General features: G+C 37.2%; 1 protein-coding gene across 24 annotated transcripts in view; it reads right to left on the bottom strand.

Annotated features, from left to right (window-relative positions):
- NRCAM (neuronal cell adhesion molecule) overlaps positions 1-22,283 on the bottom strand; it is a 321,453-nt gene that overhangs the window by 27,254 nt on the left and 271,916 nt on the right. For 8 of the 24 annotated variants that reach the window (XM_036760086.1, XM_036760073.1, XM_036760075.1 and 5 more), the window contains 13 exons: positions 21,386-21,552; positions 21,149-21,296; positions 19,064-19,188; positions 18,606-18,617; positions 17,009-17,110; positions 12,296-12,493; positions 12,129-12,199; positions 9,969-10,194; positions 9,142-9,257; positions 6,665-6,869; positions 4,792-4,914; positions 3,919-4,104; positions 2,544-2,579 (listed from right to left, as the gene is read on the bottom strand). In XM_036760086.1, the coding sequence (XP_036615981.1) occupies positions 2,544-2,579; positions 3,919-4,104; positions 4,792-4,914; positions 6,665-6,869; positions 9,142-9,257; positions 9,969-10,194; positions 12,129-12,199; positions 12,296-12,493; positions 17,009-17,110; positions 18,606-18,617; positions 19,064-19,188; positions 21,149-21,296; positions 21,386-21,552 (1,715 nt within the window). The remainder of the gene's footprint in view (positions 1-2,543; positions 2,580-3,918; positions 4,105-4,791; positions 4,915-6,664; positions 6,870-9,141; positions 9,258-9,968; positions 10,195-12,128; positions 12,200-12,295; positions 12,494-17,008; positions 17,111-18,605; positions 18,618-19,063; positions 19,189-21,148; positions 21,297-21,385; positions 21,553-22,283) is intronic. The other 16 variants (XM_036760083.1, XM_036760084.1, XM_036760090.1 and 13 more) reach the window with 4 other exon arrangements.

The following is a 22,283-nucleotide window of genomic DNA, read 5'->3' as shown; positions in this document are numbered from 1 at the left end:
ATTGACTATGCTGGGTCATGCCTGGGTTAGGAAAGGCCTAGATGCTGTAGCCACAATATTCAGCCTGTACCACTAATCTATTCTTGTTCTCCGGAAATAGGCCTTTCCAAGACATTTTCACTTATGCAGAATGCATCATCACATTTTGGCAAGAATTAGTTATGAATCTAAACTAGAGCCAAGACATCAAAGAAAATACAGGATGTGGAACACAGTTCAAAATAAAACTTGCAAAAAAGGAAAATGTCAATCTGAAGACCTTCCTTATAGAGAGGTAATGAAGTCACAGAAGAAGTAATTCATTTGTACAGTGAAGTCCCCAAGTGAGATCAAGATCAGCAGGTTGCATGAAACGATTGCCTTTTACTCCCCGCCCCCAAATCATTATAGGTACTAGACTTAGGAAAGATGGAAAGGGTTTCTTCGATGACCAAATCCATTTCCCATAATCTGTGACTCAGCTGATAGTATACAGGTACACTGTGGTAAAATCAGAGATGATCAATCCATAATACTTTTTAAAGTAAATATTTAGTCGAATATGCTCATTTCTTTAACATCCTTTTATAGAGCATAATGTAGTTTTTCACTTCATACCTTGTTTAAAATTATATCATAAAGTATTTTCAGATAATTTGTTTATGCAAGGAAATAAATTATTATATTAATATATTATAAATGTATGATGCTAGATTACCTAATACCTAGATAGCTCTCCTGGGTGATTAGTGAAAGTTCATTGTAAAGATACCTTACTTCCTTCAATTACATCATTTCATATCTATCTATCTATCCATCTATCTTAGTGTTTATAATTCCTGCTTATTTTCCTTTATAGCTAGTTAATATGCCATAGAGTAGAGAATTAGTAAAAGGAAGTGGGAAGACTTCTTAGTGAACAGTTATAAATTCATTGAATAGAATCCCAAACTGAAGAAATCAGTGAATTAGGTTATATATCCACTTTAAGGAGCATCATTCTCTAAGTCCTATGCTAGGTTCTTGTAAGTGCCATATTATCGTGCCATTATCATCACCTGTCATGTGTCATCCTGGCAACTGGCAACTTGGTCAGGTTGTATAGTATACTGGTACACTAAGCACCAGTTATAAGTTAAACTACAATTAAGAAAAGAAATGCAAATTCCTAATTTGTTGCTTAGTTTTAGATATCCGTCATCCTCCAGTTCCTAATTTCAAACAATATTAGACTGTTTCAGTTCTTAGCTTGATCTGCTTCCACCAACTGTCACACAAGATGTTTTGCTTTGGTAATGCCTGTAAATCAGTAAGGTCAAGTGATGGGCAAAGTATAAACATGTCTTAAGGCTGCCAGGAAAATACTTTACATATCAATATAATATTCTTAATTTAAGTATTTTCACTTTATGATATTTAAGGTACAGATCATTTTAATTAATATAATTCTGTTTCATCAGAAAAGTTTGTTTTTTCTATTTAAATGTCATTTTAAAAAGTTTGGAAGTGTTAAATGGGATTAAGGTCTAATTTTTCCCCCAGTAGAATATATAACCAATGCTATGATGAAAAATCATCACTAAAATAGCATTAACTTAAATGCATTTTACAGCAAATGTTGCTACAATGAATCAGTTCTACTATACCAAAGATACGTGTGTAATATTCTCATGGAAAGGTAATGGAACAGGAATAGAGGTCAAGATAATATTCTTATTGGTCCATTTTATTTTTTGCTAGTTGAACATGGTATTAAGTTAAAATTAATGCACTCAAAGAATTTAATTGAAGTTTGCACTATCTGACAAAACTACAGTCTAATTAAGCAATTGTAATTTAATTTAAAATGCTGTATGTACCTTAAATTTTCATCCAGAATGAAGAAACATAAATATAATACACTACCAAGATTATTTTTAAAAGTTGATCTCATGATCTCATTCAATCCTCAAAAGCAAATCTGTCCTGTATTTTACAATGCAAGGAAGCTCCAAAACCAGTGACCCCTCAAGGACAAATAAAGAATATCTAAGTGATAAGTATAAGGATTCCATATAGAATAGCTATTGGTTATTAAATGATTTATATTCTCGTCACTTAGGGTTATCATCAATGAAATCACTATTCATTGACATTCTGTACAAAAAAATAAAATGCCCTGAGATCAGGGTTTTTAAAAAGAATATGACAAGAACATACCTACGCAGGGAAGACAGGGGGAAAAATTAGGCATAAATATTGGGCTTATCCAATTTGACCATAATCATATCAAAGTAGACTAAGATGAGTTTTCTAACTAACCTTTCTTAAGACTGGAATTTTCTTGGTGAATTCATGGATGTTACACACATGAGAACAGAATTTAAACCAAGGGATATGCACTGTGCTGAGTTCTTCCTTTCTTAGGCATTTTCTAGATTTACTTTATATTTCATATTCCTCTATTAAGTATTCAAGGCATGCCCTATGATAAGTCTGTCTATATCCATGCTGAAACTTCCCATGCATAACATTGCAAGTTTTTGTATTTACATTTACAAAGTCATGCAGGTGATTTATTTTACCTTTGTCTGCGCCCACAGCAGGTGGGTGAACACCAGCTTTAATGAAAGAAAACAAAAAAAATAGCATACTATGTGGTTAGTTACAAGATGGAAATGCATGCTGTGAGATTAGAAAAAATGCTTATTAAAATGCCAATGCACGTAAGTATAGTGAAATTAAATATCTAAGATATTCTGTCGTTCCAAGTCCACCAAGAAGCAAGTACAAAGTTGCTAACCACACTTCATTTAAGTTATATTATTTGTGCTTTGCGCTAAAGATTAAGACCAACGCAGGGTGAGAAGACTTCAAGCAACTTTTTTAGAGAAGATATTATCACATTTAGGAAAAGTTCTCAAGATTAAATGGGTAACCTCTAAAAAGCTTTAAAAGTTAGAGATCCACAAATTTCATGCATTTGAAAGTGTCATCATCATTTTCATAAAATCCTCCCAAATATTAATCATCCAAATAGAAAAAATCCAAAGGGTTATAAAGCCTAACATAAGTATAGCAGACACTTCTGGCTCCATGAAGGTCTTGCTTTTCGCTCCAGATCCTTTAATGAGATATTTTGCTTCTTTATCCTAGTCAGAGTAGTGAGTATAAGGCCTTTGTCCATCCCAAAGAAAAATTATGAGCTATTTAACTAGCCTTTAGAATGATTGGATTAAGAGGGAAAGGAAACTTTAGAGATCATCTGGTCCAGTTTCTTAATTTTACAGATGAGGAAACAAGCCCAGAGAAGGTGTGATTTGTCACATACATAGTGAGGCCCACAAGTCATAAACTCTTCCACTATACTGTCTTGTTACAAAGAAGATAGAGAGGGGGACAGACAGACACATAGACACAGACACAGACACACACACACACACAGACACACAGAGAGAGACAGAGAGAAAGAGAGAGAGAAAGAGAGAGATAGCCAGAGACAGACAGAGACAGAGACAGAGAGACACAGAAAGACAAGGAGAGAGAGAGACAGAGACAGAGACAGAGAGATGCAGAGAAACAGAGAGACAGAGAAACAGGCAGAGAAACAGAGATAGAGATGGAGGCAGAAAGACTGAGAGAAACAGAGAGGACAGAAGGAGAGAGTGAAGGAGAAAGGGAAGAATGAAGAAAAAAATGAAGGAAAGGAAGGGAGAAAGGTAGAAAAAGAAAGAAAATTCAACCACTTGGAGAAACTTTTCATTTTTTCCCCCAATACCATAATTTAAGCTTTCAAATTATCATGCTAAACTTGCACTAGTTTGGTTTTAAAATATATAAAATAATGAAGAGTCACTAAAAACCTTATGTGACACATACAAGGATGTGCAAGCTTAGCATTATTAAAAGGCACACACACTGACTTATTGGAACAGATATGAAAACTTTCTTTATACATACCCATCTTACCTTCATCCACAGTAGTCACAGCTTCCTCGGTTATTTGACTTCCGGATCCTGCTGAGGTTTGTGCATAGAAATAAAATTTGTAGCGTGTGTTGTAACTTAAATTTCTTAAAACCAGGCTTGTCAGGTTGGCTGCAATTTTTAAATCTACCAATGGGCCCAATTCATGTGTGCTGTTAACTGTCATGGGAAAACAAACATATTTCACAATTAGCTGATATCATTTCATAATAGGAACACAATCAGCATTACTGCAGATAGTCAACCAGAGGTGCAAATCCAGATTATTTCTATCCTATTCTTTCTGTAGTCCTGTTCATTCTTTGCTTCGTGGGGCTTTTAGGACTCCAAACTTTTAGGAATTTTGCAATGAGGCATGTGATAAGTAGAAAAAAGGTAGAGGTTGGGGGGTGTGGTTTGAGAAATCCAATATGAAAAATTGTAGAAGATCCTACAGTTAGGGCCACAATATGATTTCTTGACTCTGTCTTCAAATTACAGTTGTACGTAATACTAACCCATAAATGTTAACTAAGAGCCAACATATCAATTTGGTACAAAGTTGTTATTCTTGCTGATATCAAAGTTAAAGACTCCATTTGACTTAGTTAACAATGACATGCTCATTTTTTATTGTTTTGACCAATGATGGAAAATTATATGGTCTAAACCTGTTATTTTATAGCATACACAATTTTTCCCTTCAAATAAAAATGTTGAGAGTATACTTTGACAATTATAGTATATAAACTTTAAAAAATAAATATTAATATTAAATATTAAAATAAATAGCAATCAGCTAAGAAGGGAACAAACAGGCTTTTCTTCCCCCTTCTCCTCTCTTTTCCACTACCCCCAGTAACTTACTTGGCTGAAACTTCAGCGTATATGCCGTCAAAATACCATTTGGATGACTTGGTGGATTCCATTCCAGAGTTAGTGAATCAAGGGTTGGATTAACAATCTTCAGAAAAAGAGGAGCACTGGGTACTTGTAATGAGAAAATAGGGTCACTACAAATGATTTCCTCAAATATTGCATATTATAACTGAAAATAGCATATTACACAACACACAATACTTCCCATTTTAAAGCCTCGAGTCAGTTGTTTTGCTCGATAGAGTTATTCCAAGGGTTATCATTGAACCCAATGAGTTTCCAGTTCTAGTCATTTCTATTTTTACAGCATCTTTTAAACCTATCATCTCTTTATTCCCACTGTCACTATCCTGGTTTAGGTTCCCACTGCCATCTCCCTAGACCACCAGTTCTCAAACTTTTTGGTCTCAAGCCCTGTTATACTCTTAAAAATTATTCAGGACCCCCAAACACTTTTGCTTATGCTGGTTATATCTATCGATATTTGCCACATTAGAAATTAAAACAGATACACTAAAAACTATTAGATTCATTTAAAATAACAGTAAGTCCATAACATGTTAACATAAATAACATATTTTATAAAAAATTGATTTTCCAAAACAAAAGATTAAGTAAGAAGAATGGCATTGATTTAATTTTTTTTTTTGCAAATTTCTTCAATGTCTGGCTTAATAGAAGATAGCTGGCTTCTTGTATCTGCTTCAACATTCAGTCCATTGAGATATGTTATTTTGATGGACATATATGAAGAAAATTGGGCTTCAGATGATAAGTAGTTGGAAAAAGGAGGAGTATTTTAACAGGCAAATGACATCTAGGTATTTTTACAAAGTGGTTTTGACTTTGGGGATCCTTTCAAAGCTCAGAGACCTTAAGCGGTCCATAGACCACATTTTGGAACCACTGTCCAAGACCATGGCAGTTATCTTTCACATCTAACCTGTTCTCTGCTCCATTCCATCTTTTCTTTATACAGCGGCCAGAATAATCTTCTTAAGGCCTGATCTTCCTACGATACTAAGGATCTGGTCATATCACTCCTAGGCTCAATAATCTTCAACGGCTACCTATGGCCCAACTAGTAAAGTTTAAATTTTGTCTCAAAATGGTGTCATCTACTCTTCTAGCCTAATCCTTATAGCCCTTCCATGTATTCTATTCTCCAGATGAACTGGACCGTTCTTTCCCAAAACATGTTCTTACACACTTTGCTAACATTGTTCCTGATGTATGGACTACCTAATCTAGCTTTTTCTGTTCCCTACACATGACATTTCATTTCCTCCCCCCCTCCACTTTTTCCCACTTGTCTTTGCATATCCATGCCTGGTACGCATTCCTTCCTCACTTGAGCCTCTTAGAAACCCTTTTTTCCTTCGAGACTCAGCTCAAATTTTACCTTCTTACATGAAGCCTTTCCCGATTTCCCCAACTCCTAGGACCTTCCGCTTAAAATTACCTTGACTTTATTTTGTACATAATCTATATATGCTTATGTATGGATGTGCCTCTCTGCTTCAAGACAGGGACTGCTTCATTTTTGTCAGAGCTAACAACACTGTGGATGACACAGGCTCCTTACTGTGGCCTGATGCATAATACCTCGTACAGAGAGGAGTGAATGGAGAAGTAGATTTACAGGCTTCCCTAAAAACACATCAGGTGGGTGACTGCCTGCTCTGCCCACACGTGCCTTGCTATCTCTGTTTGTTGGGTTTTGGTATGCACCCATGTAGGAAAATCAAATCCTGACTTCCAAAATAGAGACTATTCTGTCGTATCAAGCTCTCCAAGGTGCCTCAATGGCTAATCTGATTATAACAAAGCTCTCATTCTCTCTAGCATGTTAATCTCATACCTCCTTCTGGAGTGTTGAATACTTGGTCCACACTGGCAGGCCCCTCCCCTTTCCCATTGACAACTCGAACGTTCAGTGTGTAATGGCTAAAAGGCTCCAGGCCTGGCAACATGCCATGAGTCTTGTTGCCATTGAAGGTGAGGATTTTTTTCTCAACATGACGCCTGTGTCTCTTAGATGAATTTTTCACTTTCCAGTAGTAAATCTAAATGGAGAGAAAGAAAGTCAGCAACATATGAAGGAGAGAACTCTGAAGGGGTTTGGGGTTAAACAAACATAGTAAATTTATATTCTTTCAGGAAAATTCCTGCTTCCTAGATTTACAGCTAGATGACCTTTAAAGGGCCATCCAGTCCAACCTTCTCATTTTACAGATGAGGAAACTGAGTCTGAGAGAGGTTAAGTGACTTGCTCATCTAATAATTGTCTGAGGTAGGTTTTGAACTCATGTCTTCCTGGCTCCATGAGTAAAAGGAATCTGAAGCCCACAGGTCCCTGGGAAAATTAAATTAGCTATGAATAATATAAAGGTATACCTATTTTTCTTTTCTAGGGATGGCAGGTAGGTGGCACAGTTGATAGAGTGCCAGGTCTTGAGTCAGAAGACTTATTTTCCTGAGTTCAAATCCAGCCTCAGACACTTATTAACTATGTGACTCTCGGTAAGTCACATAATCCTGTTTACGTTAGTTTCTTCAGCTGTAAAGTGAACTGGAGAAGGAAATAGCAAACTATTCCAGTATCTTTGCCAAGAAAACCCCGGATAGAGTCACGAAGTGTCTGACACTACTGAAAATGACTGAACAAAAACATTTTGTTAGGAGACATAAAAGCAATAGTCAGCTCCAGTACATCCAGGAAATGGATAATAACGACTAAGCTCAAAATCATTGATAAGGAAGGATATAGTGATCATAGAAAAGGTAATATGATGATAGAGTAAATTTAACTACCCAGTAATTTTACGTTTGGGAGAATCAGACAATGATTATGGCAGTTTTAATCTATTTTATGCTTGCTTTATTTCTTTAACATAATAGCAAAATGGGAAAGAGGAACTTTTTCATAATCATTCCAGAACTATCAGTTAACATTAAATCAATTAATCAACAATTATTTACTGAGTACAGGTTGTATTTAATTCTAGGATACAATGTAGGAAATGATGTAGGTGAGAAACATTCCACTTGGCTTTGGATGCCATCCAGCATATCATACAATATATTACTTGTTGTTTTGTCCAACATTCTTACAGCATAGCTAGGCTGTGCCACAGATAAATCATTGCTTGGGTGTGTATTATTTTGCAGTGTTTAATTTTTAATAAAATGAGCATAATAACAGTTTAAAAAATTAACTTCCTGGAGTCAGAATGAACAAGCCAGGAAGTTTAATAGAGCTAAAACAGTCACCAGACATTTCACCACTCTTAAATCTCCATTAATCAGCACTCCTATGCTTTGTCTGTGCAACAATGGCCATCATTGGTGAGAAAGACCCTGAGGCACTCTAAGGCCTTCAAGCGCCACCTGAATTATCAAAGACCAAATTGTATTTTAGCATTTGTCCTGCCTTGTGATTTCAGCATGTGTGGGGCATTTCTACTAATGCTTGTGGGCAACTTCTCGATAACGTATGATTCTAGAGAGTTGCCTTGCCCATGGAGAGGTTAAGAGGTGGTCACACAGGCTTCCTAGTTCTGTGTCATAACTGGGACTTGTTTTCCTGACTCCAAGAATGGCACTCTATCTACCATTCCCTTGATTCTCTAGTTTTAGTATTAGGTACATTTTATCATACTACCATTCTTTGAAAGTTGATAATCCATACACAGCAATACTCTAATTTCCAGAATATTTGATTATTTGTAGGCCAAGTAGAATATTTTATCTTTTATTGTACGGCATTAAGAAATCCTAATCTAGGATCATCACCTGAGACTGTTTAGGTGTGAGTCATAACTGAAAGCATCGAGAGTACATCATATCCTTAAATCTATTTTCTAGATCTGAATGTAGATTTTCTAGATGGAATCTAGTATATAATCTACATCAGTCTATCAACATATTTTATATCAGATGTAGTTTCGAAACTCCCAATACTCAATAACTAACATTTATATAGCACTTTCAAGTTTGCGAAGCTCTTTGGATATATTATTTCATTTGATCCTTACGAAAATCCTGTGAATTGGGTGCTATTACTCCCCCATTTTATAGATGAGGACACTAAGGCTGAGAAGTGTTATGTGACTTGACCAACGAAGCCTATAAATGTCTGAGACTGGACAGGAATGTTGGTCTTCTGGATTCCGAGTTTGGTAATTCTGAGCATCCCTAAACTTATGATTCTATAACTGACATTGGAAGTGGACCTAGCTCAGTATGGCAAGCCTTGTCTTTCTCAAATCTTCGATTAAAAGACAAAGAAAATTTGATAGTGGTGGAAACATCGGGGAAGCGTTTCCCTTTACTTGCCCGATAGCCTTTCAAGTGTCCTCGAATACTTTTCAGGGGTACTGGCTCCCAGTGCACCTCGGCCAAAGTGCTATTCACCACATTCACGCGTACGTTGCTGGGAGCCATCATTGGCACTGGAAAAATGAAAGAAGCAGGAGTTAGAGGCATGTTATCCCACTGTTTACTCTGAGTTTTATTTACAAAACCCTTGGCTTAGAAGTGGACTTTAATAGTCCGCTTCTAAAGGCTGTCGGAGACCAAAAGATAGTATATTTTCAATTCGTTACTGCTTTGGTAGAGCAAAACATTTAAAAAAAATAGAATTCTATTCTTGCATTCTGGACACTTTTCTTGAGCAATGATATTTTAAATTCTGGCTCCCGAAGCAATTCTCTTCCAAGCACTGCCCATAGAAATAATATTGCCATAAAATATTGGCCTCCTCCCTCCCCTCTAATGGCTCTCAGACACTGCTCGACTGTTTGAGTGGCAGCCATATTTATTTATTTTTTCAGGAGAGCATAAAAGTGCCAGGCATGGAGAGGCACACCTGCAATCCCTGCTACTGGGGGAGGTTGAGGCTGGCAGATCACTTGAGTTTAGAGTTTCCAAGATGCAGAACTCAGGTACTGAGCAGATGTCTGTACTAAGTCCAACACTGAAATGGCAAGCCCCATAGAAGCAGTGGGCCCCCAAGGCTTTAAGAACTGGCCCAGGTTGGAAAAACAGAGTAGGCTGAAGCTTTGATATTGGCCATCACCCATAATGCCTGTGGGTGACCCCTGCATTTCCAAGGATCCAGTCTAAAAAAAAAGAGCATAAATAAAATAGAAAACAACACTCACAGTCCTCTCCAGAGTGCCCAATGATTACCACAGGCTCTGGAGCAAATCCCACATCATTTAGTGCCTGTACTTTCACCAAATATGGAACAAAGGTTGGTGTGCCAGATACAATGTATTTGGATACATTTGCAACCACAACAGATGTCCACTCATCATCACCATCTTTCTGGCGCCAGCTGACTTTATACTGAAGACCAGGTCCATTAGAATCAAAACCTTTTAAGGGCTACAGGAAAAAAAATAAACAACAAACCAAAGTAAAAATCAAACCACAAGAAATAATCCAAAACAAAATGCCATTAACTTTTAGAAACCTCTTAAAAAGTCAGACTGCATTAATTATACCACACTAACACTTTACTCTTACAATCAACTCAATTCCCAAATGTAAATAAAAATCAGTAAATACAGAAAACTATTTTTCTCAAGGAACTGCCTTCTTTTCTGACTGTGACAGAAAACAAAGTTTATTGGAGATCAGAGTTTCAAAGAGGTTAGACTTTGTCACAATACAACAAATGAAGGGAAAGCATCTTGGAAGAGATGGAGATAAATGAACAGTGAGATGACCAGAACTTAGATCACGAGAGATCTGGTCTCAATGCTCGCTCAATGAGGAGTGAACAATTAAGGTACATAGGTACATGCAAAAGAGTAAGGGGTGGGGGGCGGGGCATGACTGAAGAGTAATAGAGAAAGTAGAGTTAGCTCTGCATTCTGACTTAATTATTCTGTTTCACTAACAATCCTTGCTCCAACACACATACACCACATACACAAACACACACACTCACACACACACACACACACACACACACACACACACATACAATACTCTCTTCCCCATTTACTTGTTGGGTTGCAGAATGCTACAACTGCATGAGACCTTAAGAGGTAATCTAGTCCAGGGGTTCTTAGTCTGGGGACTTGAAAAACTTTTTTTTTAAAGTACATTTCACTGTAGTTGGTTTCCTATGTATTTTATTTTATGCATTTATAAACATTATTCTGAGAAAGGGGCCCTCAAGCTTCACCAGACTAGGTTAATAACCCCTGATCTAGTCCAGTCCCCTTAATTTAACATGAAGAAACTGTGACCCGAGAGGTTAAATGTTTTGAATAGGGTTATACAGCTAGTTGGTAGTGGAGCAGGGAATGGAATATACTAATTTACCAGTTCCCCCATGGATGATAGCTTTCTACCTACCCAGCACAGGTGGTGTTGTTCGTCCTTCTAGAAGAGGACCATGACATCAGAAGGTGATGCCATAACATACAAGTGAGTTGGATTTAAGTGAGGGAGGGCTGTGCAAAGTCACCAGCCTCACTCTCTCCTCTGGAGCCATTTGGGTCCGACGGCCAGACATAGATCAAGACAACGGGATATGGCGCCATCCCCAGTGCAAGTGCTGGTTCCTACAAACTACTGACCCAAGACATGCACAGAGTCCTATCCAAAGGAGCGCCAGCCACATACTTTAGATATGTTATTCATTCAAATGCTAACCCGTGTCATCTGTATTTCATTATAGAAGGGTCATGGTTAAGGTGGATTCGGGATCACAGAATTTATAGTTGCAAGGGACCTTGGAGATCTAGTGCATCCTTCACTTTCAGATGAGAAAACTGACTTGTTACATCTTGAGAAGTCAAACACCGTTTTTGTTGGTTTGATTGGTCATTTTCAAATATCATCATCAAGGATTATGTTAACACAGTGTTAAAGTTTACAGGGAACTTTGCTGACACTGACTGCGTGAGAAATCTAGTTTAAAGATTAGGGATGAGGAAACTGAGATTCACAGAAGTGATGCAATGTAACATGAACATAAAGGAAATGACTCTTACTACATTTTAAAAATGAAGGTACTAAAGAAGACACATGTGAAGACATTATCCTCTGCTCCCGTGCAATGATGGCGGAGTCCATGGCTGGGGAATATTTTATGCATTGTCAGATATTTTCAATGTATTCATTGGTTTTGCTTATTTTTCTCCCTTTCACTTTTTCTTTCTTTTTAAAATAATTCTTTGTCATAAAAAATGGTTCTCTGGGAGGGATAGGGGAGGGGTAAAATGGGAGATTTAGGTGATGTAAAAACAAAATATGTCCATAAAATTTATTTTAAAAAAATGAAGCTGTTAGGCTAATCAGCTCACCTGCCATGTGATCACCAAATTATCAGGCTCTGATCCTATTCCTTCAACAGCGGTAGGATTCTCTTCTGGTTCTAGAAGTTAAACAGTAACACGTGAGGAGGCCCTCATTCTGGACTTCTGGTTTTCGAACAGGCAAACTTGTCTTAAAAATAGAATCGTTAATTTACCCGCTGCTTTAGTCATATAATATTCTGATGCTTCACTGGGCAGGCTTCTACCGATGCTGTTGACGGCAATTACGCGGAAAGAGTATTTCACGTAAGGAGAAAGTTTCAACTCTGTTGTCGTCTGCGTTCCAGGAACGTCGGTCTGGCGATGCCATACGCCTGGCTCATGCAAGGCGTCTTCGTATTCGATGATGAAGTCTAGCAAAAGCAAAAAACAAACCAAAAAATCCCCGGGGAATTTCACTCACAAAAGAGACCTGGTTGCCAGGGGAGGGCTTTTGAGGAAGAAGCGAATGGGCTGTTCTAATAACGTTAATGATAGCTGACGTTTTAATGAGGCTTTATGGCTTACAAAGTGCTTTACGTAAGTTTTATAATTTGATCTGTCTGGTAATGCGAATTACCTAACTTTGAAGAAAAAATCTCATTTAAATAGTACTTCATACTGCAAGCATTATTAGCAATATTTAAAGGTCCCAGTTTTTCTGATATATGAGGTGTAGCAAACTAAAAAGAGGCATGGAGTTAATCAGGAAATCTCTAGAAATTGTTAAATTGTGTGTGTGCGTGCGTGCGTGCGTGCATGTGTGTGTGTGTGTGTGGGGGGGGCTCTGGCGTACAAGTGTCGGTACACTCCTGGAAAAATAAGTAATAAATACTCTGCCTTAACACTGCCCCACCGCACCCTCTGGGGTCATTGTTAAAGATTCCAAAGGGCAAGTACCTTTTGAATGATAGTTTAGCATCTTGAAATAATGGTTTTGGCTTGTTCTCCTAGACAAGAGTTATCTCACATTTGGGTAGGGGGCAACCTGCAGGACAAATCTACGTAGCTTTGAATGGGGGGGGGAAGGGAAGAAAGAGGATAGAGGAAGAAGAGGGGACAGACAGAGGAGGGAGGAAGAAAGAGGAAGAGAGAGAGAAATGTGCAGCCGCCCCCCTCCTCCTCCCCTGTTAGGTGCTTATTTTTCTCTCTCTAGCCATTATTTTCATCAACTGGTTTATTTCCCCTGCCAAATCACCTGATAACTTGACTATAAAGATTAAGCCAAAACTAAAAATTCCCATTATACTCCTCTGTTGTACTTTTTTTTTTTTTGCTTTTTGGCAGGGCAGTTGGGGTTAAGTGACTTGCCTAAGGTCACACAGCTAGTACATGTGTCAAGTGTCTGAGGCCAGATTTGAACTCAGGTCCTTCTGACTCCAGGGCTGGTACTCTACTCACTGCACCACCTAGCTGCCCCATCTGTTGTACTTTTAAAAATCCTAATCATAGAATTAAAAAATTTCAGATCTGAAAGACTCCTCAGACAATTTACTAGAGCCAGGGGTGGGGAACCTGCGACCTGGAGGCCACCTGTACTAGACTGCAATTTTTACAAGGACAGGGTCTTTGTCTTATTTAAATGATGTATCTCCCTCAGTACCTAGTGCAGTTGTCTGCACACATTATACACTTAAGGCATATCGAATCTATAGGATTATAGAATGATTGGCTTCAGAGCTGGAAGCAACCTTCCTCATTTTATTCATGAAGAAATGGAGACTCCAAGATGTGAAATGGCTTGATTTGCCCTAGGTCACCAACTGACAGCAGGGCTGATACCAGAAGCCAGGCCTCTTAAGCACGGTGATCTCTGCACCTCTTCATTATCTATCTGCCATATGTTAAAGCCATCTTATTTTATTGTTACTATGATATAAAGACAGGAATGAATAAGCTACTCAGAGTACATCCTACAATTTGTGTAAGGTATTTTCTTTGGTTTTTTTTTTTTGGAGGGGGGTTGTTCTGGATCTGTGATTTCACCAATATGGGGAATTCCTAGTGTACAAACTTCCTCTACCAACCAACAAAGACTGGCAACCTGCTATAATTTAAAGACTTAGAGAGTTCCCTGGCACATTGAGAGGTTAAGTGACTTGCTCCAGGGTCCCTCGGGCAGTGTCAAAGGTAGGACATGAACCCAGGTCCCCTTGACTCCAAGGTTGGTCTTTATGCACTTGGCCACATTTCCTTTTGTTGTACAGATAGCAAGGAGATTCTCTCACCTGGAGAGAACTCTGAACAGCCACTAGGATGACAAGCAACACTCCCGTAGTCTATGTGTTTGTTTTGTTTGACACACGTGTATATCTTTCCATAAAAGTTCTCCTCTAATGGCTTTTTGAGATGCTCTTAAAGGCTTTGCCTGGAGAATGCCAGCTCTGGTAGTCTACCAAGCTGCAAAACTTTCAGATAGAGTCAGGTCCTGATTAGCAAATGGCCACGTTATTTGAATTTGCATTGCATATTTCCGGTGGACTGGAACCAATTATTCTATTCTACATAACTATAACTTTGAAGAGTGCCTAGCTTCATGGACAAAGCACTAGACTTCATGCCAGGCATCTGAGCACTAGCCTAAAGTCCAGAAAAACTCATCACCAGAAGTTGGGCCACCGGGTAACAAAATGTTTTGGCCACAGTAACTTGCGAAGACCATCTGATTAAGGCGCTGAAGGGCTATAAACTGTATCAGAGTCCTCAATGATGATGTTCAGGTCCTTTCTGTATTGAAATGTTATATATAGTGTATTTAAATATTTGACTAATTCCTTGATGCTTCTTTCACTAACATTTAAAAGACACCAACTAACATGCTTTAGTATTCCATTGCTATCTTTATGCTATTAAATTAGCTACTGAATTGCATTCTAGTAAAATTCATTAAAGTAGTTCAAATGATGATGGACTGGTGTAAAACAGCATGTAGAAAAATAAATATTACTGCATTTTGGCATATACCTTATAAATACGTTACCCTGCAGCATCCATATATGTCAACGAAATGCAATAATTTGCATCCTCAAATTGCATCCTCAAAAATCCTTTTAAATATAATGACACTTTAGCAGTTGGTTTCCATGGGCTATTGTTAATCAGGAAACCGAGGCCTAAGAATTCATAGTACATTAATTATTATGTTGATGAAAGATTTCTTCTCAAAGATATTATTTTTGTCAATAAAAGGCTATTTCATGATAGTAAAGTATAATGACATCTCCAAAATTGTAAGGCAAGCAGAGCTTTATCATCCAATGATAGCTTTTGAATGTGAAAAACTGCCAAATGATTCTAAACAAATGATTAAATCTAGCTGATGTATTTAATTAGCAGTAATGTATAACGCAGCTAGTTGATGAAGGATATTGACAATTCAAAGAAGAAAACGAAAACTACCAAATAATAGTAAAATTACTTGGGACTTTGGAACGTAGACAGCTTTCTTAAGGGTTTGGCTGTAAAAGGGAGCAGTTTAAAGGACCATAGTTTAAATGTAGTTGTTTTTTTTTAAAGGATGGGGGAAATCTGGGTGTATTTAAAGGCAGTTTTTAAGAAGTCACTGGAGAAAGAGAGGTTGAAAATTAGAGTGAGGGAGAAGATGGCTGGAAGGATCCATTCCTAGAGGAGACAGGAAAGTATCAAGGGTGCTGTTCTTAATATTTGTGCTCTGGGGAATGCCTTCAAATTCTCTCTAAATGTCTTCGCTTGGCAATAGTAAAATTTCTTTAAGGCTTTGCCCTAATCAAATTAATTATCTTTGCTCAGGTTAATTCATAAAGCTAAATTAATTATATTCCACTGTGGTATGGCCCATTAGAAAGAGCTCAAATCTCCCACTAACTGCATTACCTAGCCAAAAAGTCCTTCTAGATGTTCCTCATAAAAGGCACCATGTGCTTTTGCAATGACTATCTCCTGTGCCTGGAATATGCTCCCTCCACACCTCTGTCTCTCAGAATTTCTAGTTTCCTTTAGGGATCATCTCTAGTTCCACTTTCTGCAAGTGGCTTGTCCTGATTCCCTGCTGCTACTAGTGCTTTCACTCTCTGCCTCCCTATCCCATAAAGTTTTTTCTATGTTCTATATATCTACATATGTACACAGGGCAGTTAGATGGCATATGCATAGAACAGTGGGCCTAGAGTCAGAGAGGCATTTTCTCAAGTTCAAATCTGGCCTCAGAATATTTTACTAAATGTACCACTCTGGGCAAGTCACTTAAGCTTATTTGCCTCAGTTCCTCATCTGTAAAACGTGCTAGAGGATGAAATGGTAAACCACCCCAGTATCTTTGCCGAGAAAAACCAAAATAAGGTCATGAAGAGACAGACATGATTGAAATGACTCAACAGCAACAAATATATGTGCATATTGTCCTAGCCAGACTGTGAGCTACGAGGGGAGGGACTTTTCGTTTTTGTATCCCTAGTACCTAGTACAGTACCTGGCACACCATAGTTACTTTACTGATTGGCCTAGCAGCATCACTTTATCTACTTGGCTTCAGTTCAATTCAACAAACCTTTATTAAGTTCCTATTATGTAGGACCTTCTTGTGATTAAAAAGAAAAAGAAAAAAAGTAGTGGTCCTTGCTCCAAGGACATTTCCTTATCCCAAGAATATCTGTTTTACCTACCTTAGAGAGTTGCCAAGAGGTTCCAATGAGATGAGATATAACAATCCTTTGAAAATGCATAAAACACCCTATAATTGAAAGTACTCCACTGTTAAAAAAAGGTCTGGTAAATCAGTTTGGTGGTTCAGTCAAATAAGAGACTGCAGAGGTCCCTGATGGGAAATTAAGTTGCAGAATCCAAAGTGCTTCAGATGTTGGAAAAAAATTCACTGTTGGAATAATTGCTATAAAGCAAATGGGTGAACATACCTGTAATAGGGCTGTTGTTTTCCTCTCCTGGTATCCATGACAGCTGGACACTTCTTTCGAGAAGACTTGTCAATTCCAAATCAAAGGGTGGATTTGGACGATCTGCAGGTCAAACGCATCCATTATGATCAATAGTCTTAGTAAAGGGGACCCACCAGTTATCCACGCTACTATTCAGAGAGGAATAGGATGGAAGGAAATCTTACAGACACATCACAATTCAGTCTGAAGATGACATGCTACTGAAATGAAATGGAAATAACCGAGGTTTCTTGGAACACAAGGCACAGATGAAAACTTTCACTGAATTAATATTGCTGAGTTCCACTTGTTTGTTTCTCAAGTGAAGATAAATCATTTATAACTTTAAAAATGGAAATTGAAATTCACGGATCACCAACATTTTCAGTTTATGAATCTTCTCATAAACACGAATGGATGTTTACATAAGAAATCAAAACTTCATTTCTACCGAAGAAAAAATGGAGAAGAGCAACTTCTAGAAATGAAGTCTGACAAGTACAATGGAATTTACCAACCTCAGCATGCACATTTAAGCCAGATGCTTAAAGTCATTGCCTAGTAACAGCAGTAGGTTAGGGACTTGGGGAGATACAGTTACCCTTGTATGATATCAAAATACATTTTATTATAATCATTATATTACAAAATATCCCCTCTACCAGAATCCCTCAACTCCTAGGCAATAACATAGAAAATGATCCTTCAGTGTTCCATAGAATTAGTGTGCCATTGCGAACACCCACCTAGTGGAATGACTTTGACCCTGGGGTTTATAAAAAAGCCCCCAAAGATATCTTTATTTATTTTTGTTTATTTAGGCAGAAGCAGAAACAAAAGATGCCAGCAAATTAAAGCCCCACTGCCATATTACATATGACTGAAATTAAAATCAAAGGGATAATTATGTACAAAATTAGATTTGCTATTCAAGTGCTAAATAAAAAAGCAGCATTGATACATGGAGAATAATCTAGAAAGTCATTTCTGATTTCATTTCCAGGTATCAGAAAAATCACATGTCACAAATGCATTATTATTTGTCATTGTTTAGTGATTTATATCACATGAACATAAATCAAGCTAACTCGGTACCAGAAATGCAAGAAAAATGGCAATGAATCTCTTTTGATGCTCTTTTTGTAGTGGGGGGAGGGGTACAATTTTCCAGAAATAGAAACCAGATATAACCTTCAAGGAACTGAAGTGAAAAATAATTTATGGAGTTACACATTTTAAATAGTTTTTTCACTCTGCAAATATAAACGATAACCTTTCAAGATAATGTATCATTTTATAATGTTCTTGTCAAATTGCATACATTATCAAATGAATTGATTGTAAAATCACCCGTAAAATTTTTAGAAATGAATAATGGCATGCTGAGTAAAAGAAACTCCAATGTTAAAATGAAGAAACTATTTATGGTAGTAAATGGCTAACAAAATAAAAATTTGACATATTTTTCCTTAAAGATAAATAATCAATAAATGGCATGTAATGGGAAAAAAATATTGATTTGGAGATATGAAGTATGTTGAAGAGAAGATAGAAAAAAAGATTTGAATTAGTTTACCGTAAACAGGAGCTGGAGTTGGAGAAGGAGCCAGAAGGACATTAATATAAAAGAATTTTTTTCAAAGTTAGTAATAGAAAGATATAAGATTTTACAAGCAGAGACTGCATGCTCTAGAAATTATAAAATGAAGTTTACCTATGAAAACATGGGACTAATAATCACACAGCTGCAATTTAGAAAAAAATTGATTTTGTCTACAAATCACTCCACCATCTTCCAATTTGCTCACTAAACTATTACTAAAATGATTACTCACTATGTGTACACTACTAGTTGCTAAGAGTTTATTTGTATTACAGACAGTTTCAGCGAAAATAAGACAATTAGCTCTTAGTTGGATTATTATGCTATTCCTAAAATAAAACTGAGGCAAAGATTCAGTTTTTCCATTCTTTGCTCAGAAACTTTATGTGTAGGCTGTCCTATATTTGTTTAATGTTTGACTGTCTTCTTACCGACGACTCTAAGCATAGCACTCGCAGAAACAATGTCCAGAGATGTATTTGCTACACAAGTGTAGGTGGCATCATCTTCATCACTTATGTTCATTATAACCAGATGGTCATTATCAACAGTGAACCTGCAAATGGAACAGATTCAGAATAATCCCAAAGCTCATTCACTATACATATTTCATTATTATTTACAGGTACCTTCGTAGCTCTGCAGAAATACCTTGCCATTATCAATAGAGAAAAATGATGTTTCCACTTTATTGTAACAGCGTAGTTTTTAAAGCAATCATTTTTGCATTAACTTTATTTTTTTGCAAAGATAGCTCTATGCTCATGATCTTGATTATGCAGTTCCAGAGCATGGATCAATTTAAGAAACCCTGATAAATAAAAATCAAAACTTGCAAAACAGATATATAAACATGGCTATATGCTTCACCTTTGTAAGTTTATGTCTAGTGCCTAATACAGTGCCTACCACATAGTGGCTGCTTATTAAATGCTTGTTGACTAGGAATTTGTTATTTACTACACCTGTCTGGGGTGACAAGTCAAGAGGTGCATACTCTCCCATGGGAAAAAAAGTGAGAAAAGAAAAGAAAACCTGGTTTATCAACAAGAGGGACAGAAATATAGGTTTATATCAGAGGCAACAACTAGTTATCCCAAGAGTCTGAGCCAAGTGTACTAAATATTTTCTTAGAATTTCTGTTTGGTTTGAAAACAATGACACATACATATGTGTACTTACACCATTTTGAAGTTAAATCTTATCAGACCTCACTAGGGTTGTCTTTTTGAAACATTTAAATCATTTATTTATTTTTTTCTTCTATCACTGACCAGATCCTTGCACAAAAAAACTGAGGGAGAGGGAAAAAAGGAGACTGGGACACATAAGGAGCCAGGCAGGGCACTCAGGGCTCAAAATTCTACTGGGAGCTTATTAGTAGGCGTCTCTGCCTTTCGACTAAGAACAAGCGTAGGTGTCATCAGGTGTCTTTCAAGGAACACAGGTTTACATTTTCTGCAGTTGTCAAAAAGGGAGACAACATTCCATCCAGAAGGGGGCAATGGTACTCACACAAAATGAAAAACAGGTTTCAATAAACTTACTAGAATTCATGACATGGAAAAGAATAACTGCCCCAAAGCAGAGCTTTTCTCTTTACCCCTAACTTGTTAAGGACATCAAACCTGCCTCCAAGCCCTTTTAAATATAAAGATCAAAAAAATTCTTGCTTGGCTGCTCCACTGGATTTAATGGAAACACAACCAAAATAGTAAATAATAACTCATTTAACATTTATATATATTGTATAACATGCGACAATGGACTCTGGCTTATTGCCTTCCCTGTGTGCCATTAATGATTGTGAAAGCTAGCATTTATGTAGTTCTTTAATGTTTCCAAATTGCTTTGCAAATATTATCTCATTTTATCCACACAACAACTCTAGGAGGTAGGTGCTCTTATTAATCCCATTTTGCAGATAAGCAAACTGAGGCATATGGTGACTTGCTTGGAAGCGTCTGAGGATGGGTTTAAACTCAAGTCTTCCTGACTCCAGGTCCTGCACTCTACCCAGGTATCCATCTCTGCCTCAAATAAGAAGCCTTCTGTCCTTTGACATTTCTGATGAGGATTTGGAAGTCCTCTGGCAATCACAAGTATGACATTCCCTGACTATAATAATCATGAAAACATTTATGTAGAGTTCTATGCTCCTGGTGAGAGCATAGAAAAAAGTAGATCACTATCCAAAACTTAAAGATTCTACCCCTGCATCAGAGGACCCACAGACATAAAGAAATGGACAAACTGACCATCCTGTTTCAGTGTCTCTTCCAAGACTTTAAGATGTTCCAGAAGAGAGATATAATACATATAATGTAATAATATATAACATAATAAAATAATTATTTATATATTCTTGGACTATCAGTTTTTGGGAACACAAAAATAAACTGCTGTGTAGTAACTACACAAAAGTCAGGGGCCAATAGGTAATTTTAAGTGCATGGGACAAAAGAGAACAGAAAGTGAACTGGAAAATCATGAGAGAAAAAATCTTTTGCAAATACCTTCCATCATTGGGCAGCTCACCATTATCCTTCAGCCATGTGAGAGTAGCTAGTAAAGTTGGATCATGTTTCACTTTGCATTCAAAGGAAACTTTGCCGCCTCTTTGCACAACTTTGTATTCAGGCTGTTTAATGATTCTGGTGGGATCTGAAATTTAGAAAGTTATTTTTATCTACTTGAAAAAGTAGAAAACTTGTTCAATGACGCCGTTTAAAAACTGAGGCCATCTGGCTTACCTTTGATTTCTAGATGAACATCGTTTTTTGCCATCCCTAACTTGTTCCTTACTACACATGTATATGTGCCTTCACTGTCCTTCTGGGCCACGGGAATTTCCAAAGTTCCATTGTCATGAAACACGTATGTGTTCTCCTGGAGAACACTTCCTTTTGTTCCCTTAAACCTATGTAGCAAAATGAATATGAAGAGACAATATTTACCATTCATCTGAACTCAGACATATAAAGCTCTATTTGTAAAGGTCAAGGGAAACATCTGCATTTAAGTGTCAAATGTGGCATTGGGCACAATTATGATGTCTATGAACATTCTTGCTTCTTTATGCACAAAAGTCTGTGTATACCACAGGTAAAATTAAATAAGCTCTGAAAAAAAGGTGAGCACATTAGATATCTTGATTGTATGTGCAATGAGGTACATTTAAAAAAATACCACAGGCATTTTAGCAATAATTTTTAAATGGCTATAAAGTTGGCAAAATGAAACCTGCTCTCCCCGAAGGGTCATTCCTCTCAGTTTCTAAAAGAAAATGTGAACTCTAGCTTAACACATAACTTCCCCTGCTAGGGACAAGGTAACTAAGAGATTTCAGCTACAAGACAGATAGAAAGGTTTCATGGGAGGGCATGGATGGGGACTCATATGAGGCATTATCAATGACAGGAAGTGGTATGCTGTACTCTTTCAGATCCTAGGGTTGTGGCTGCCTGGAGAGACTATATAAATAACTGGAAAGGAGAACCGGAAAGGGTGACCATAGTTGTGACAGAAGTGTCATAATCATATTCATTGGGGAGCCCACTATTTCTAATTTCTATTATGTGGTAGACTTTGTATCTCCCAATCTGGTTATTCTGTTCCTTCCCTTTCTGGAACAATTGCTCTCACTCTCCT

This window comes from Trichosurus vulpecula, chromosome 5 (assembly GCF_011100635.1).
Source record: "Trichosurus vulpecula isolate mTriVul1 chromosome 5, mTriVul1.pri, whole genome shotgun sequence".
Taxonomy (NCBI): domain Eukaryota; kingdom Metazoa; phylum Chordata; class Mammalia; order Diprotodontia; family Phalangeridae; genus Trichosurus; species Trichosurus vulpecula.
The sequence above is the reverse complement of the archived record's forward strand: the minus strand, read 5'-3'. Positions and strand labels throughout refer to the sequence as shown.